This window comes from Nerophis lumbriciformis, linkage group LG28, assembly GCF_033978685.3.
Source record: "Nerophis lumbriciformis linkage group LG28, RoL_Nlum_v2.1, whole genome shotgun sequence".
Taxonomy (NCBI): domain Eukaryota; kingdom Metazoa; phylum Chordata; class Actinopteri; order Syngnathiformes; family Syngnathidae; genus Nerophis; species Nerophis lumbriciformis.
In genome coordinates, this window is record NC_084575.2 from 11,463,140 (window position 1) to 11,476,746 (window position 13,607).

Here is a 13,607-nt window from a genome sequence, read left to right on the forward strand (position 1 = left end):
AAAAAAAGTTATAAACCCCCAAAATTGTTGTAATTCCCTCCAAAAAAAATGCAACCAAAAAAGATGGTTGATAACCAAAAAATTAACGATTTAAAAACTCCAAAACGGTTTTATAAGATGAATCAGTACGAGTAACCCAAAAAAACGTAACCCCCCCAAAACTATTCAAAATCAAAAAAAAAATATTTGTGACTCCCAAAAAATTGCAACCAAAAAACTAACCAAAACAAATTTGTAAACAAAAAATATTTTTAAGCAAAAAAAGACGAATAGCCAAAAAACGATTTATAACCAAAACAATATTTATAACCCCTGAAAAAATTACAACCAAAAAAGTGATTAAATTATTTTCAATAAAAAAATATTTATAATTACAATTTTGATTTATAACCCAGAAAAGATTTATAACAAAAAATGAGTTGCAACAAAAAAACATATTTATAACAAAAAATGGGTTTATAATAACAAAAAAAAAAAAAAGATTAATTACCAAATAAAAGTATTTATAACAATAAAATAAATGATTTGCAACCAAAATATTTTTTTCTTCGAAAATAACTGTCAATTTTGAATCCACTTTTATTTTATTGCATTTTTTAAATATTTTTTTTGGTCGCAAATCATTTTTCGGTTGCATATCAAGACACAAATTTCTCATCCCAACTTGTGCTGCACGCCATGGCGACCTGGCCTCACTGAGGACAGCGGAACGCTCTTACAAAGACGACGTTGTGGAGTCCAGCACCTCACGGCCGTTACAAACCGCCGGCACGTAGTTTGAAGCCGACCCTGAGAGAACACAAAGTCTTGGTCAAGTTTCTGTGCAATTGGCGGAAAATGTGTTTACCTTTAGAGTAACTGGAGCTGGGGGCGGAGGCGGAGGCGGAGGCGGAGGCGGAGGCGGAGGCCGACACGGTGGCACTGAAGCGGTTGGTTGTGACCCGCAGCGTGGACACGTTCTTCTGAGGCTGGAACAGGATGATGTGGATCTTAGGAGCGAAGAGGCAGCCCAGAACCACAGAGCCGCTCAGACTGACCGAGATGCACATGGTGGTGGTCTGCACCTGCACACGCAAAACAAGACGGCCACAGAACACACCTGTTTATTCACACAGATCACCCGATTTAAGTGTTGAATTTATTAAAAAATTCTAAAATATTTTTTTTCTTCTAATAACAATGCAATAATAATTTCCACACATCCTGGAAATTCAAACAAACTTTTTTGCAAGTTACAAAAGTTAAAATTCCCACTTTTCAATATTACTGTTTTCATCTTATTTCAACCCTTTCAGCATCAAAACATTATTACGTTTGTTTTTATACACCCCAAAAATTCACAGTTCTTCCGTTTTTTCCACTTTTCCGTCACACTTATTCTGTATCCAACAGTTTTACTACTTCCACAATGTTAATCAATTGCTAGCATGCTAACATTAGCATGCTACATTTTTAATCACATAATTTGGGACCTAATAATTTGTGCTAGAATGCTATAATGATCGCTCACATGGTAACATGAGCGTTCTAGCATGTTAACTAACATAAGCATGCTATCTTTTTTCAGCTAATTTTACAGAGTCCTCTTTTGGTACTTGACGCATTCTAACTGATAGCATGCTAACATTGCTAGCTATTTTATCTTATTTTTCAGGTGTAGTCATATGTTTAACTACTTGGTGCATGTAAGTGTTTACATGTTAGCATAGTAACGCTAGCATACTAGCTTATTTTTTTTTTATCTCACTTTGCAATGCCAAGATGCATACTTTTTGTTACCTCATGCTATGTTAGCATGTCAGTTCAACTTCAGCATTTCAGCAGGATTAAATTTTGTAGTTACAATTAAGCACTGGAAATACTGTATATCTACGTCAATATTTACTGCACTTTTTACCCTTTTATATATACACATATATATATATATACATATATATACATATATATTTAAATGAAAATCATAATGCAAATACTAAATCAAAAATGCAATGAAACATTCTAATACAGAATATAATGTCATTGCGACACAAACTGTCAGAATAATTGTATCTAAGTTATCACAAAACTTTCTGTTCAAATGAGTTCCCGGCGAGAGGACAAACGCTGTCTTTGATCCTACCAAGCAGAAGGCTTGTAAAACTCCACTGTGTAGGCTGGGAAGCGACATGAAGGTGTTCTGTTTCTTTGATGTATTGTAATCAACAGAAAGATATTGTCTTGACCCGAGATCTACAAAGCGAAGAGGAAGCAGGACCTGACTCCCCTCCAGGGACTTTTTCTTTGAACTTTTTCACGACCTTTTCTTTGAACTGTCTGTAACCAAAAGCGGTGGCTGTTTACGACCCCCCTCCTTTAGAAACAGCTGTTGCCATGTAATCAGGGAAAGTCCAAATAAAAGAGGAGGCGTACAATCTTTCGTCAGAGCGTGGTGAGACTGTTCAAGAGTACAGTCCAGACGTCTCTCCTCAATTGAGCCAAATTTAATTCTGTCTCTGTTTAATTCCTTGCTTCTGGTCTTGTTTAATAGATGTCATCAGTGTTTGAACCTGACACAAACCTTAATATGAATACAAAATATTCTAATAAAAACTGAACTATATAATGATACACATTAAAACATGTAGTCATTAAAACAAATTGTTATTAGTATCACTGTATTATATATTATTGTTAAATAAAAAACATTTGCATAATATTTAGATAAGAATTATTGCGAGAAAATAAAATTATTGTAGCAAGAATTGGTTTAAATAAAGAATCAATTCGTTCACCCCAAGAATCGGAATTGAATCGTGAGTTGTGGTAAGTATGTTTGGGCACTGAATTTGGTACTTTTAAATGTACCAAATTAATTCCGTTGATACTCCCGGGTACTGATTCACGTAAAATAAAAAAAAGGCGCCATATTTCCATAACTTTGTTGCACGCAACTTACCGTCTGCTTGCAGACTCAAACATTCGTATTCCGAGTGGACTGCCTCAAAGTAATGTTGACATTTTCCATGCCAACATAGCAAGTATGCCTGATAGAAATGTAAGACTCCACTTTTCAAGATAGCGCCCCGCTAATTTACATTGGATATGCCATACACATGCTGCTAAAATGTTACATTTTGAATTTTGAACACTTATTATACATTAAATGTCTTATATTATCAAGTATGCATTAAAAATCCTATGTTAAGCAATGTTTTGAAAAAATACCAATTAAAATGTAAATTGAATGTAACAATACTATACAATATACAAAATATAAAAAAAATGTCCCCAATGATGAACTTAACCTCATCCCTATGTTTAATATTTATAATTAAGTATGCATATACAGGAGTGCATATACATTGTGTGTGCGCGTGCATGTGCGTGTGTGTGAAATGGAAATTGAGGGTCATGTTAGTCACACTTCAGCCTCTAATGTGAGCTGACTGTTGGGGTCATGTGACCGCAATTCCTCTTCCTTCGCCATTGGATAGCCCCGCAGTGCACGAGACAACTTCCAAGTGCACGTGCAGCGGTAGGTCACATAGAAACATACCGTCAACGCTAAACAAAGTGAATGTCTTTCTTTAAAAAAAAAAGTTTCATTTTTAACATATTTCCTCAAATAGTGCTCAAATACTCAACTGCAGAGAGCACCAGGCCTTTATTTGAACGCCGTTAGAGGCGGAACCAATTTCTATAGTTGGCTTGAGGCGACTTTATTAGGCTACACATGACACTGATTATAAAGATGACCACCTGTTTTATTAAGTGGTTACTTTCAACATACTTTGTCTGAACAAAAACAATAAGAAGTAGAAATACCACATAATAATAATAATAATAAAGCCCCTTTTTTAAAACCACCTAACTACCGACTGAATAACTGCTGTGAGACATTCATACTGTATGTACAGTACAGGAAGTCCCTAAAGTCCACAAATAATTTACTTACACTGCACAAAAGGTTCAAATTGATTATGTGAAAAAATTAATGTGTTTATTATTACATTAACAGTAATTAAAATTAAACAATTAATCAATTAAAAAAATCACTATAGTTAAATAACTTTGGGGGGGAAATATAATTTAACAAATACAATATATAATTTAAATAATATATGTGGGAGTCGCTTCCGAGCAGCTCCACTGTAGACACGGCACAAGAGCCAAGCGTGCAGGTTTAACAAAGTTTTAATGTTTTTCACAAGATCTTTTCAAAATGTCTTTCAGCATGTCGTGACGTTGCCGTCACTCCCAAACCTCTCTCCTGCTCTGCTCCCAGCCGCTTACTGTTAAAGACAACAGATGATTAGATTAACACGTACCACCTGTGAAATCTAAGCACCTGCCAGCTGTGTCTCGCCGTCAGCACATGCCCCGCCCCTGCCCACTGGTGCTTGTCCTCAGTACCACGGACAGCGGCGGTGACTTTTGCTCCTGCAGGCGCGCTGATCGCACTTTCCCTCCACAATATATAAATCAAATATATTACAATTAATACATATAAATATGATATACATGTACTGTAATTAAAATGATTAACATTGATATTATTCGAGATTGTATAATATAATGTATTCCAGACTTTAGAGACAGACACACTGTATATTTTTAACAAACTTTATTGATGCATTTTAGTTAGACTGACTAAAAATAGGTTTATCCTCAAATTAATTTGCTCTTTAAAACTTCAAATAATTGCAGATTAACGTATGTAAATGTAGTCAAAATGTTTGGCTAATATGCTCTTCAAAATTGAAAAGGATTTGCAAATCATTGTGTTCTTTTTTTATTTACCATTTACACAACGTGCCAACTTCACTGGTTTTGGGGTTTTGTAATTAAGTGTGAATAAAGGCTGCAGTTCATCAAGACCAAGTGAACTTATCTTGAATTCTTTTCACAATTGTAGAATCAATACCATTACCTCTTAAGTTGTGCAGCATTAACTTTTGACTTGAAATGTCTCACACAGATCCACAAAACAATCAACTGTGACGTTGGTGTCGAACTATTGCAGAATTTGCTCCATACCATCAAGCAAAGAGTCATATATTTTGGTACATGACGCGTTTAACACCACCATGCTGACGTTAACATGCTCCGGTTTTTTTTACCGATTTTGCAGGTGTACAGCTCAGATTTAAATATTTTAGTACTTCACGCATGCTAACACTAATATGCTGACATTAGCATGCTAGCCTTTTAAAGGCCTAGTGAAACTCACTACTACCGACCACGCAGTCTGATAGTTTATATATCAATGATGAAATCTTAACATTGCAACACATGCCAATACGGCCGGGTTAGCTTACTAAAGTGCAATTTTAAATTCCGCGCAAAATATCCTGCTGAAAACGTCTCGGTATGATGACGCCGGCACGTGACGTCACGGATTGTAGAGGACATTTTGGGACAGCATGGTGGCCAGCTATTAAGTCGTCTGTTTTCATCGCAAAATTCCACAGTATTCTGGACATCTGTGTTGGTGAATCTTTTGCAATTTGTTCAATGAACAATGGAGACAGCAAAGAAGAAAGCTGTAGGTGGGAAGCGGTGTATTGCGGGCGGCTGCAGCATCACAAAAACAGCCGGTGTTTCATTGTTTACATTCCCGGAAGATGACAGTCAAGCTTTACCATTGGCCTGTGGAGAACTGAAACAACAGAGACTCTTACCAGGAGGACTTTGAGTTGGATACGCAGACACGGTACCGTGAGTACGCATGCAGCTGCGGCTTCCAAACATTTGATCTCTTGCCCATACGTGCGTGCCGCTATGTGCATGTCACGTATGTAACTTTGGGGACTTTGGGGAAATATATGTGCTGTATGAACTTTGGGGAGGTGAACGGTACTTTGGGCTGTGGGATTGAGTGTGTTGTGCAGGTGTTTGAGTTGTATTGGCGGGTTATATGGACGGGAGGGGGGAGGTGTTTGTTATGCGGGATTAATTTGTGGCATATTAAATATAAGCCTGGTTGTGTTGTGGCTAATAGAGTATATATATGTCTTGTGTTTATTTACTGTTTTAGTCATTCCCAGCTGAATATCAGGTCCCACCCGCCTCTCACAGCATCTTCCCTATCTGAATCGCTCCCACTGCCCTCTAGTCCGTCACTCTCACTTTCCTCATCCACGAATCTTTCATCCTCGCTCAAATTAATGGGGAAATCGTGGCTTTCTCGGTCCGAATCGCTCTCGCTGCTGGTGGCCATGATTGTAAACAATGTGCGGATGTGAGGAGCTCCACAACCTGTGACGTCACGCGCATATCGTCTGCTACTTCCGGTACAGGCAAGGCTTTTTCATCTGCGACCAAAAGTTGCGAACTTTATCGTCGATGTTCTCTACTAAATCCTTTCAGCAAAAATATGGCAATATCGGGAAATGATCAAGTATGACACATAGAATGGACCTGCTATCCCCGTTTAAATAAGAAAATTGCATTTCAGTAGGCCTTTAAACACATTATGCATGACGAATGCTTACTTTTGGGCTTTTTTTTGGGTTTTTTTTTTTTTTTTAGCAATTTGTGCAAGCATAAACCTCAGCAGGGCCGGTTTTTGCTATGGACAACGTGGGCTACCGCCCATGGTGCAATTTATGTGACATGTAAAAAATAAAAAATAAAAATAAAAAATCGAAACAAAACTCACCAGTTGTAGTGACCGTTATAATAGAGAAGGGGGACATTTTCCGGCCTATCTTTCTAAAACGGAGGTGCAATTTTCCTCCTTTTCCAAAAACCACTGGCGCAGGTCATTAACACGTCTGCCAATCTCACCCACGGGCTGGCACATTTCCGCCTCGGTTTTTATAAAGAACTCGAGGCGGAAATAAGTGTTTACTCCGAGGGGGATAATCAGTGGACCAAAACAGACCCCCAATTTACCGCCCTTTGTGTAAAAACGATGACCAAGCTGCCAGAAGGACGGGCAAATTGGCGGCTTGGTGCTCTGTGTAAAAACAGCGAGGGATAGACTGATGCCACGCGACACAAACTGCTTCAAAATAAATTGTGTTTTATTCTTAAAATTAAAATATACCTATATGTATTTTATTGGGTAATGTGAAAAATGTGCAGTTATCTACGCCACTCTGGTTGATTGAAGGGCGACTGGACGGTGATGGCAAAAAATAATGAAAAAGTTAATGATGTCCAGTCATCTTCATCATCCAGCAAAGTAAAAGCAAAAAATCCATCAGTTGCCCAGTTTGGAAAAAGATGAGAAACAGGCACGAGATAAAGGTATGCAGATTTCTATGAGTGACGTCTTAATTAGCCTCTTGATAATATGTTGCTATTAGCCACAGAAGAGGACTGTATTTGGTTTTTTGTTTTGCTGAACTGGCAACTATAAGAATTGAGGCATCATGTCATGCAACTCATTTCCCCCATAGGCACCCGCGTGTAGTTTGTGTTTGCAACACAAGTGCAAATTCACACAGACGTCCTGAGTGCGGGCTTGCCATCATCACAATCAATCACACAGTTGCACAACTGATTTTGTGTGATGATGTAATTGATTATTTTGCATCAAAGAAGGATAGAAAAATAAAGTTTTTAGATTGCACTTCACACCTGTTGTTCACGTTAATGCAGTTGTGAACAGGGTGAAAAACATGGGTTGAAAAATCTGCTATAGTCTGAGCACTAAATTCATATTATGTTGTTATCTGCTGTTTCTTTATGCTTTATGCGTGTGTTAGCATAACTGCAACTGTTCAGATGTTAAAAGGATAATGCAGGGGTCGCCAAAATCCGGCCCGCGGGAAGTCCCAAGTTAAAAAAAAAAATCTGTCCTTTCTAATCCATGTTACTCTCGGTGTCTCCTAGCCGCTCAGGCAAATCATATTGTCTAAAAATGCATTTTCCCAACGATCACGTGACATCATCGCCCTCGGAATATACTGTACATATATATATGTATATATATATTGTGGTACCTGATTCTCACCAAGACACAGGATTGGGTTTGTAGCAAGCCGAAAAGGGCATTTATTGTACAAGTCTTTTTAGGAGTGTGGAAGTAGCAAACTTAAAGTGTCCATTAATAAACATAAATATCTCCCATCTGGGGCTCTCAGTCCTTCACACAGCACACTTCTCTAAAGGTCAAAGGTTATTGCCTATAAAACAAGAGAAACACAATATAAGTCAAACATTTCACCAGTAATGTCTTTAGTGGGGAAATAGTGGATGTCTCACTTACCTCACCTATGGTCATGAGCTTTGGGTTATGACCGAAAGGACAAGATCACGGGTACAAGCGGCCGAAATGAGTTTCCTCCGCCGGGTGGCGGGGCTCTCCCTTAGAGATAGGGTGAGAAGCTCTGCCATCCGGGGGGAGCTCAAAGTAAAGCCGCTGCTCCTCCACATCGAGAGGAGCTAGATGAGGTGGCTCGGGCATCTGGTCAGGATGCCACCCGAGCGCCTCCCTAAGGAGGTGTTTAGGGCATGTCCGACCGGTAGGAGGCCACGAGGAAGACCCAGGACACGTTGGGAAGACTATGTCTCCCGGCTGGCCTGGGAACGCCTCGGGATTCCCCGGGAGGAGCTGGACGAAGTGGCTGGGGAGAGGGAAGTCTGGGCTTCCCTGCTTAGGCTGCTGCCCCCGCGACCCGACCTCGGATAAGCGGAAGAAGATGGATGGATGGATGGATAATATGATACCAGGCCAATAAAGGATTTTACTTGCTTTTTCGTCAAGGGGCGGGGCCATTCCTTGATGCGCTCCACTTTGCGGGCCTGGGGTTTCACGCAGCCTCTTCCTATATTATAACCGAGATAATCCGTCTCAGTCAGACCCACTCGGCACTTTTTAGCGTTGACAGTCAGTCCTGCACGTCTAAGGGCTCCTAGGACCGCGTCGAGATGCTGGAGATGGAGAGACCAGCTGGTGCTATGAATCACAATGTCGTCCAAGTAGGCGGCTGCATATTCTTGGTGGGGCCGTAGAATTCTGTCCATCATCCTCTGGAATGTGGCCGGGGCCCCGTGGATCCCGAAAGGCAAGACGGTATATTGGAACAGCCCCTCTGGTGTGGAGAAGGCCGTTTTAGGTTTCGCCCTTTCCGTCAATGGCACCTGCCAGTAGCCCTTGGTCAGGTCCAGGGTGCTGACGAAGCGAGCAGGGCCAAGCCGCTCTATCAGCTCGTCTACTCTGGGCATGGGATAAGCGTCACACAGTGATATCTCATTCAATTTACGAAAGTCATTACAGAATCTTAGGGACCCGTCGGGTTTAGGAACAATGACAATTGGGCTTGACCATGGACTATGGGATTCCTCTATTACTCCAAGGTCCAACATTTTCTTTACCTCCTCTTTTATAGCCGCCCGCCTGGCTTCGGGAATTCGGTAGGGCCTTTGTCGTATCACCTTTCCTGGTTTAGTCTCAATGTCATGGTTGATCATCTTGGTCCTTCCTGGCAGTTCAGAGAGGCGGTCCTGGTTCCGTCCCAGAAGTTCCTTCATATCCTGCTTTTGTGACGGGGAGAGGTCCTCTCCTATAGGTACCGGGGTAGTGGTCTGGGGAGAGGGTGCAGTTAAAAAAGCAGCAGATGGCAGCGGCTCGGCCGCGTGCCATTTTTTCAAAATATTCACATGGTAAACTTGGTGACCTTTCCGCCGGCCTGGCTGGTTTACCTTGTAGTTGACGGGCCCCATTCTCTCAATTATCTCATATGGCCCCTGCCATCTGGCCAAAAACTTGCATTCGCTGGACGGTACTAATACCAGCACTTTTTCCCCCACCTGGAACTCTCGGAGCGTGGTACCTCGGTTGTACGTTCTTGCCTGTTCTCTTTGGGCTTTTTCCATATGTTCTCTTACCATGGGCCAGATTTTGCGAGCACGGGCTTGCAGTTGGGCGATATGGTCAATCACACTGCGGTGTGGCGAGGGTTGGTTCTCCCAGGTTTCTTTTGCAATGTCCAGCACGCCTCGAGGACGTCGGCCATAAACTAGCTCAAATGGAGAGAAGCCAGTGGACGCCTGGGGCACCTCTCTGATGGCAAAGAGGACATATGGAATAAGATGATCCCAGTCTTTCCCGTCTTCGTCGGCTACTTTTTTTAGCATCTTTTTCAACGTATAGTTGAAACGTTCCACCAGGCCATCTGTCTGAGGATGATAAACAGAGGTTCGTATGCGTTTTACTTTTAACCATTTGTAGAGCATGGTTAGCACTTGTGACATGAAACATGTGCCCTGGTCCGTTAAAATCTCATCTGCAATTCCCACTCGGTTAAACATCATAAATAGTTCATGTGCTATAGCTTTGGCTGAGGCTGTGCGTAATGGTACAGCCTCAGGATATCGGGTGGCATAGTCCAGTATTACCAGTATGTAACGATGTCCTCTGGCTGACTTTGGGAGTGGTCCAACGATGTCCATTGCCAGACGTGAGAACGGGGTGCTGATGATGGGGAGCGGGACCAAGGGTTTTCGATAGGTGGGTCTCGGTGCATTCTTTTGGCATTCGGGACAGCCCTTGCAAAAGTCTTCTATGGCTCGTTTCACACCGGGCCAATAGAAGCGGGTTATTATGCGGTAATACGTCTTTTGTACACCTAGGTGCGCTCCCAGCTGATGAGTGTGGGCAAGATAGAGCACTCGGGAGATATGAGACTTAGGCACCAGCAGTTGCTCAATGATGTCCCCGCTCTTAGTTAGCACCCCTCTATACAACAGGCCATTTTTAATCAGAAAATACGGTGAATTAAGTGCACTCACCCCTTCACATTTCTGTCCGTCAATTTCCACGACTTGCTGTCAGGCCCAGCTGAGGTTCTGATCATTCCACTGGGCAGTGGCAAACTCGCCCGTTTTTGGGTTGACGCTCTCTTCTGGTACGGGGAACTCCACAAAGGGGTCCCCTTCCTCTTCAGCCGAACTGTCACTCTGTGGGGTCCCTGACGAGGGCCTAAACGCGGGGCAGGCTGCAAGCGGTCTCATACTTTTGAGTCCATTGTTGCAGCGGCGACGCTGCCGTGGAACGGCACCTGGGATGAATCCCGGGGTCCAGTAACGGCCAAAGAGTACGCAGTCGGACCCGATGAGTAGTGGGACAGGCAGGTTTGGTACCACTCCAGCTGGTACCAGTGCATCACCTCGGGGTGTCTGAATGTGTATGTGGCTCACCGGATACTGGCGAACATCTCCATGTACACACGTCACTGGGACGGTGTCTTTGCTGAGGGGTCCGGCAAAGTCAGCGTGTACCAAGGTCACAGCGCTCCCACTGTCCAGCAATGCATGTGCATCGGTCCCTCCGATCTTTACTGGGAGGCTGGCATGTTGTCGTCGTCCACTCCCCGTGTGGAGGCATGGTTTGCCTGCATCTGAGCTGGGGGCTGTGGCCATGGAGACATCACGGTCGCGTTCCGGGTACGCCCAAGACATGTGGTCCGGGTGTCCACACACATAACATTTCCGATGTGGGGGCCGACTGGGTCTCTCGGGGGCAGCGCCTTGATGTCGGGGTGGGGACGGAGCTGGCGGTGGCGCTCTTCGGCGGTCGCGCCCTAGCTTCTCTTCCCCGGTGGCTCTGGCCGTTTCCATACGGGTGGCTCTCAGCATTTCCATGCTCACTTGGTGGTTCTCTAATAATGCCACCAACTGCTCCACAGTTAAAGGGCTTACTTGTGCGGCATACTTCCGGGCATCAGGCGGCAAGGCTCGGATACAGCGGTCAATCACCAGTCTATCTACAGAGGGGGGATTCCCTTCGCTTGTTAGCCAGCGGTGTGTTAGGCGGAGCAGTGCGGCTACCTGCTGTCGCGGGGGTTGTGTGGGCTGGAAGGTCCAGTTGTGATATCGCTGGGCCCTGGCAGGCAGACTGCACCCTTGGCTGTCGAGAATGGCTTTCTTTAGTTTCTTAAAGTCTTGAGCATCCGCCAAGGCCAGGTCGCTACACACCCGCTGGGCTTCTCCAGTGAGGAAAGGTGCCAGAATGGATCCCCATTCAGCTACCGGCCACTTCTCCCGGGCCGCAGTGCGCTCGAAAAGCTCCAAGTAGGCTTCCACATCATCCTCACTCGATAACTTAGTTAGGACTGCAGCGGGTGGCCGTGTACTAGCAGCATCTTTAGCAATTTTTTTTTACTAATTCTTGTATCGCACCTTGAAGTTCAGCTTGGCTTTTTAACAAAGCACTCAGTGCTTCCGTGTGTGACATCATCAGAGGTTGACGTGAATCAGAGTGCCCGCATTCTCCACCATATGTGGTACCTGATTCTCACCAAGACACAGGATTGGGTTTGTAGCAAGCCGAAAAGGGCATTTATTGTACAAGTCTTTTTAGGAGTGTGGAAGTAGCAAACTTAAAGTGTCCATTAATAAACATAAATATCTCCCATCTGGGGCTCTCAGTCCTTCACACAGCACACTTCTCTAAAGGTCAAAGGTTATTGCCTATAAAACAAGAGAAACACAATATAAGTCAAACATTTCACCAGTAATGTCTTTAGTGGGGAAATAGTGGATGTCTCACTTACCGCCTGATGCACCTGCCTTGACACAGAGGAGAGCCAGACCTGAATGAGGCAGAGTTAAGTATGGTTTGTAGCTGGGCCCCACCTGGCCGCACAGCTGGTGTCACTTCAGGCTGATTGAGCAGGTACAGGGGAATGTACCGCCCCTCGATGATGCGGCCAAGGCTGGGGCGTTGTCTTCCGTGTTCCACTCTGCCTCCATTCCCTGGCTCCTCCCCTGTGAGGTGCCTACCTGTCAGGCGGTGCTTGAGTGAGACTCCACAATATATATATATATACATATATATATATATATATATATATATATATATATATATATATATATATATATATATATATATATATATATGATTATTGCTTTGTACACTCTTGGCATTCTCTCAATGAGTTCAAGCACAACTGTAAAGTGAAAACCATTTCAACTCTTGAAGTTCATCGAGAGAATGCCAAGAGTGTGCAAAGCAGTAATCAGAGTAAAGGTTGGCTATTTTGAAGAAACTAGAATATAAAACATGTTTTCAGTTGTTTTACCTTTTTTTGTTAAGTACACAACAACACGTCATAGTTTTGATGCCTTCAGTGACAATCTACAATGTAAATAGTCATGAAAATAACAAACACGCATTGAATAAGGAGAAGGTCCAAACTTTTGGCCTGTACTGTATATATATATATATATATATATATATATATATATATATATATATATATATATATATATATATATATATATATATAGTGTATATATATATATATATATATATATATATATATATATATATATATATATATATATATATATATACAGTATGTTCCGAGGGCGATGATGTCACGTTATTTTTTTTGTTAAGTACATAACTCCACATTCATAGTTTTGATGGCTTCAGTGACAATCTGCAATGTAAATAGTCATGAAAATAAAGAAAACGCATTGAATGAGAAGGTGCAGAATTATGATTTCCCCCTTAAAATACTTTATATACATTGTTTTGACTTATTCTTTTACTTTCATATTGTATATATATGTATATATATATATATATATATATATATATATATATATATATATATATATATAAATGTATGTATGTACAGCCCGGCCTCCGGCCAAATTTTTTTTAACCC

General features: G+C 42.1%; 1 protein-coding gene across 1 annotated transcript in view; it reads right to left on the reverse strand.

Moving 5' to 3' along the window:
- Positions 1-518: 518 nt before the first annotated feature.
- The window catches only part of grm2b (glutamate receptor, metabotropic 2b), a 66,162-nt gene continuing 53,073 nt past the window's right edge, over positions 519-13,607 (reverse strand). The window contains exons 5-6 of the mRNA XM_061923601.1: positions 848-1,064; positions 519-789 (exon numbers count right to left, since the gene is read on the reverse strand). Coding sequence (XP_061779585.1) covers positions 716-789; positions 848-1,064 — 291 coding nt within the window. The 3' untranslated portion in view covers positions 519-715. The remainder of the gene's footprint in view (positions 790-847; positions 1,065-13,607) is intronic.